The following is a 6,112-nucleotide window of genomic DNA, read 5'->3' as shown; positions in this document are numbered from 1 at the left end:
AAATTTTTTTCCTCTTCCATTTTCGCCTAAAATCAACTCTTGAAAAGATACATAATTAAATAGGAAGAAAAATATGACATTTTTCGAATTTTTTTAACATATTGTGCTGCCAAAAGTTAAGCCCACGTTTTTTTATGCGCATAGAAAAATTTTCATTTCTAGTGATATTTGAAAGCCAAAAAGCCAAAAAGCCAAAAATCTCCGGGGATATACGATTCACCCAAATATGGCTTTTTGAAACAGATACCGTCTGGACTATTATTCTATTATTAATGTATTAATGTATCATTTAAGAAAATGGGATATAACGCCTTCAAACAACAGAAAATTGACTAAAAAATGTTTGGTATTAAATGTTTCTAATAATTAATTAAGGTGTTAAGCTGTATTCATTTTCAATACATTTTATTTTACAGGAAAAGAGGATTTGTCCTCGCAAATTAACTAAAGCCTGCGTTGGAATAACAACTAGGGACAATACGACTGTAATGCTGGCTTGCAACGCATACACTGGAAATATAGCCCGTGCATCAAATAACGCACCTCCTCCAGTACTTCAATGAGAAACGAAAGCCTTCTTTTCTGTGAAGTCATACGAATTTGTATTCTAGAACACGTAAATTGGTATTGCAAATCATTAACTGCTAAATTTGAGGACTTTGATCTGTGCGTATATCTCTAAAACGAGCTCACAATAATATTTTCACTTAACTAAGCTGTATTGTATTCTTTAACATTATATTTATATAATTTATTCTAAGTTTATTTATTAAATCCGTCATTTCTCTAGGTATAGTGCTGGATTGAATCGATTAACCTCTCTAGTTGTGTGGATTAAATAAATTGTCCTGGCTAAGCTCATAGGTCTACTATTATTCCTATTTCCTTTTATCCTAATTTATAAATGAAAGGAATATACAGGGTGTGCCAATTAATACTTCTGCTGCCAATATCTCCGAAATGAAGCAATTTATTTTAATAATGCCTCAAAATGTAAATTGGGTCTTTGTGAAACTTACATAAATACGACTTACCAGTCCAGAGGTCAGAATCTGGAAAGATGGACCCTATAAAAAATATCCAATTTACATTGGAAAATACTTTTTAGGTTTAAAATTTGAAATTGCACCAAGTTTAATAATTTTCGACCTGTGATATAGGCAACTCACATTACTCGATTAATAATTACAAATTGTCTAACATAAAACTAAATTTTTAGAAATTTGGTTTGACATTGCCCATAACCAGCAATATTCGTTACAAATCAGGGGGTATTGTTGTATGGAATCGTTATTATAATTTCCAATATGATAAACATTGTTTAGTCTAGTATTTGCTCTTTATCTTTTAAAAATAAGAGTTGTCTTGAATTTATAAATGAAAGTTTTAGTGTCATAGTTAGTGATGTCAGACAAATAATTTAAAAACAGTAAGGCCCGGTACTTGTAGTCTCGGTTAAGACTTGATTAACTAATCAGGCGATTAGACTGTGAATATACATTTATAAAATAAATTAGTATATGTACAGACTAATCATGTGATTAATTGACCAAGGCTTAACGGAGACCCAAAGTACCGGGCCTAAATATTATAAAAAAAACACAAATCATTTATTTCTGGGTCATTGTGAACACGAATAATTTTCGGCTTTTGTGCTTACCATAAATAACCGTGGGCGCATTGTTCTTGCACCATGACAATGCGCCCACACACTCAGCTTTGTCAATCCATCAGTTTTGTGCCAAAAAACAAATTACTGTCCTCCCTACTCACTTGCGAGACCTAAATCTTTGCGACTTTGTCTTATTTCCGAAATCAGTGCTGAAAGGACGTCGTTTTTAGACTAGAAAGCACCAAGTGACAATTCATAGAAATTACTACAAACAAAAAAGAGTATACCTAGAAAAAACCCAACAGATATACAGGGAGTTCTTAGTGACCTAAATGTTTTAGATCAGCGGTCGGCAACCTTTTAGCAGGCAAGGGCCACAAATGAAATAAAGGTGGATTGCACTTGTTTATAATTTTGTTATTAGGTAGGTACCTACAGTGTGTATCAGCCGAATGGAATAAATTCAATAATAAATAAATGGGGGCGGGTTCGAAAAAACGCTCGGACAAGTCGACTGGTATTTTTAGTAGCGCATTTTTTTCAACAAAAACTTTCATACACGGTGTGTCAGTGGTCAACACCAACATTCTTATTTTAAATGCAACACCTTGTATATTATTAAACTTTTGGATTCTTCAGAAAATTCTAGATATATTTCATGTCCAATGTTCCATACCTATCTTCAACTGCTTTGAAAATATTAAGTGTTTTGATTTATTGTAAAAATTAACATTAAGAAAAGAAAATTTTTACATAAATTTGCTACAACACACTCAATACTTATTTCCCATGTAGCTCTTGATAATGAGAAAGTAAGTAAAAACCATTTCAGCATTCCTTTTTACTGATATGAATTACAAAAACTATAAATTAATAGTTTTGTTTATTTTTGTTTAAAACGTCTGGCCTTAGCAACCTGTTGTCTACCTGCGTGACAGTAGTTGTCAGTGTTATAGTCGTTTATAGTCGTTTGAATTTCGTTAACTGTATAATCAGAAAAATGGTTAATTTAACAGAAATGCATAAAATAACAATTCTACAGATGATTGGTTATGGACATAACACACAGACACAAAGTTGTTCGCTTATTTCATGGAAGATTTCCAAATTTGCTGCCTATATGCCAAGGGACAATTAGTAAAACAGAAAATCAGTTTCGCGAGCTTGGACGATCGATGAAGACGATTTTGATAGAAGTACGTATTTTTGTGAACATATGTTGGCGATGTTAGATAACAATGTGATCCAATTAGAACATATTTTGTTTTCTGATGAGTGCACCTTTACACTTCACGATCATACTAATCGTCAAAATTGCTGCCATTGGTCTAATGAAAATACTCACTGGATTACAGAAGAACATACGCAACACTCTGAAATGTTAATGTTTGGGTAGAAATTGCTGAAGATCATATCAAGGGTCCCTTTTTCATTGATGGCAATTTGAATGACGATAATTATTTAGCACTGCTCCAAAATAATGTCTTGCCAACTTTGACAAACTTATATCCTGATGCAGCAAACCCCCAAGTGAATATGATATAGTTTCAGCAAAATGGAACACCGCCCCATTACCAAATCAATGTCCGGCAGTACCGCAACCGAACATTTCCAAATCGGTGGATAGGGAGACGAGGATTGATGGAATGGCCAGCACGATCCCCTGATCTGACACCATTAAACTTCTTCTTATGGGGGATATGTCAAAAGTATTGTACAAAACTAAACCCCTCAACTTCGCTGACTTAAGAAGAGATAACGCTTTCAATTAAATTGGTCACGCCTGAGATGTTGAGTAGCGTTAGAAGTTTCTATTTAAGATTAGGATGTTGCCAAGACGTTCGCGGCGAGGATTTTGATTATCTCCTATATTTACATTAATGTTTTTTTGCGTTTTTACATTATCAATAATTAAAGAGTATTACTTATTAGTTGAGTGTGTTGTAGCGAATTTCTGTAATCAAATAATTTTCTTTTTTTTTGAGGTTAATCTTTGCAATAAATCTGAAAACACTTAATATTTCCGAAACAGCTGAAGATTGGTATAGAACATTGTACATGAAATATGTCTAGAATTTTCTGAAGAATCCAAAAATTGAAAAGTATACAGGATGTTGCATTTAAAATAAGAAAGTTGGAATTGACCGTTACATGAGATACCCTGTATAAAAAGTTTTTGTTGAAAAAAATGAGCAACTAAGAATACCAATCGACGTGTCCGACCGTTTTTTCGAACACGCCCCCATTTATTTATTATTGAATTTATTCCATTTGGCTGATACACACTGTATATCGATGGGATTAAACCGTAAAATCACAAATATTTAATTTTACATCTAATTCGTAATCATTTTAATTAAATTAATAAGTATGAACAAAAACAGAAAGAAAATAGGAAAAAACAGACAAATTCGATGAGAACTTCGAAATAACTATACCTGCATGCGAGTCGAATAAAAATTTAATGTTATTTTTGATGCTGTATTTGACTGGCTATTTGTGGAATGTTTGCTTTCATGTCTGTCGTAGAAATTCTTAGAATAACACTTAAATGATCATCTCTGAGACGAGAACAATATTTATTTTTTATGTAATTGAGAATTGAAAAAGTTTATTCGCATAAGTAAGTGCTGCTAAAAATTGTACTTAATTGCTGAACAAACCTTTGGTCGTTTTGCTCACAGATGTCACAGATTTTAGTTTTGGTGCGAAGTCCGAACGATAAGACCGTTATTTACGGAACTATCGCAGGCCGCAAGGAGAAGGCTCGCAGGCCGCGTGCCGACTGCTCTTTTAGATACAAAATATTTTTATCTAAATATTTGGCTACACCCTAAGTTTTATTGAAATATTTGAAAGGAGTTGTTGAAAAACAAAAATAATTAAAAAGTATTTTGATGTACTATTCTGATCTGAGGAACTTTCGTACTTAGTTATATCACCCTGTACAATAAATAATAAATTATTGTTACAAATACATTTTATTGAGAAACGATAAACGGTATACCTATATCAAATGTACAAGTTTTTATTTATTATTATTTTTTTGATAATCTACCTCAATAATCGAACCACCCTGTATAAAAGATGCAACTCTATGCGAATGTGTGAAAATCTTAAAGTTCATGAGAACTAAAGCTATGAATGGATACTAATACAACACACCCTGTAGATAACAGTAACCACTGATTTTTAATTCAACAACTCGTTAATAATAATGACTATAACAGATGAGATCAGAAGTGCTTCGAGGTAGTTGATATCGAGAGGTTAAAGCGGTTAGTGAGTGTATTTATCGTTTCGCTTCGAATAGCGGACAGTGTAGTGCAATTAAAATGTTTTTAAGCACAAAATCGTTGCCGTTCTTCCTATTTTTCGTCATATACTGCCATGGTGAGTACTATGAATCAGGCTGTGTTTATTAACTGTACACGAAGAGAAGGTCAAGATACTAATGTAAAGGTTAAAACAACAACTCTGTTTACTTATGTATATTTTACACATATTAATTTCACATTAACATTTTCTTTTCTGAGTCAATCGAAATTAACTCGAAATATGCAGAAAATACTAATGAATGAAAATTATTTCATTATACAATCAGTTAAAGCGTTTTGTCGGAATTTATGAATGATCTTTTATATAAACATGTGCTACTTATCACAAAATTCAATCAAAATACAGAAATCTTTAAGAAAGTAAATTATCATAAAAATGAATTAAAAATCATAGACACCACTCGTTTGACATTTTTATTAAAATAGTAAAAGCTATGCAAAAAAGTCGATAGATTTTTTCAAATTTATTTTAAAAACCAGCATACCTTATATCTATGCCACTTTTTAACACTGAGACTTATTTTTTTATGTTAGATGAAAATAAAATAGCTATCTACATTTGTATGATGTAGATGTATAGATATACAGGGTGTTGCATCACGAGAGGGACATGGCTTAATGGGAGATAGAGGACATCTAGTGTAACTAGGATCGCCTATAGGAATAACTTCTTGACCATTCTTTATTGAGATACAGGGTGATTTATGATTTTTGGTCAAAACTGCTTTATGTTATAAGTTTGGTAGGGAATGGAATAATGGGTTCATATTTGGTAGGGTTAATGCACTCACGATACTTCATGTATGCATGTATGACAGCAAAAAAATCCAGGTCCGGACTGCAAAAATTGTAAATTTTTTGTGCAAGTCTAGAAAACAACACTCTGTATGTATTTTTTTTGAAATTCCGATACGATATTCGGAAAGAGCATAAAAAAGTGATTTTAGAGACAAGTTTCTTTTTTTTTACACTTTGGTGGTTATTTAAATAAGCTATTGAATATACGAGACTACGGCTTCTAAAACTAAATTATGTGAAGGACACATGATAAAAATGGTTTTGCAACTAAAATTAGCGAAGGCTTAATTGAGGGTAGATGTTATAAATAAGCATGCATATTTTAAACCTCATTTTCTTTAAATAATATGTATTCCAGGTCCGG

The 6,112-nt window shown here is 32.1% G+C and overlaps 2 protein-coding genes across 7 annotated transcripts in view; both read left to right on the top strand.

The window, feature by feature from the left end:
• Positions 1-754, top strand: part of LOC108905673 — a 21,737-nt gene extending 20,983 nt beyond the window's left edge. Inside the window, exon 4 of the mRNA XM_018708647.1 lies at positions 417-754. Coding sequence (XP_018564163.1) covers positions 417-563 — 147 coding nt within the window. The 3' untranslated portion in view covers positions 564-754. The remainder of the gene's footprint in view (positions 1-416) is intronic.
• A 4,094-nt stretch (positions 755-4,848) lies between these two features.
• LOC108905683 overlaps positions 4,849-6,112 on the top strand; it is a 56,311-nt gene continuing 55,047 nt past the window's right edge. For all 6 annotated transcript variants that reach the window (XM_018708659.2, XM_018708660.1, XM_018708666.1 and 3 more), the window contains exon 1: positions 4,849-5,005. In XM_018708659.2, the coding sequence (XP_018564175.1) occupies positions 4,948-5,005 (58 nt within the window). In that variant the 5' untranslated portion in view covers positions 4,849-4,947. The remainder of the gene's footprint in view (positions 5,006-6,112) is intronic.

Source organism: Anoplophora glabripennis, unplaced genomic scaffold, assembly GCF_000390285.2.
Source record: "Anoplophora glabripennis isolate ALB-LARVAE unplaced genomic scaffold, Agla_2.0 scaffold211, whole genome shotgun sequence".
NCBI lineage: Eukaryota > Metazoa > Arthropoda > Insecta > Coleoptera > Cerambycidae > Anoplophora > Anoplophora glabripennis.
This window is presented reverse-complemented; position numbering and strand designations above follow the sequence as displayed.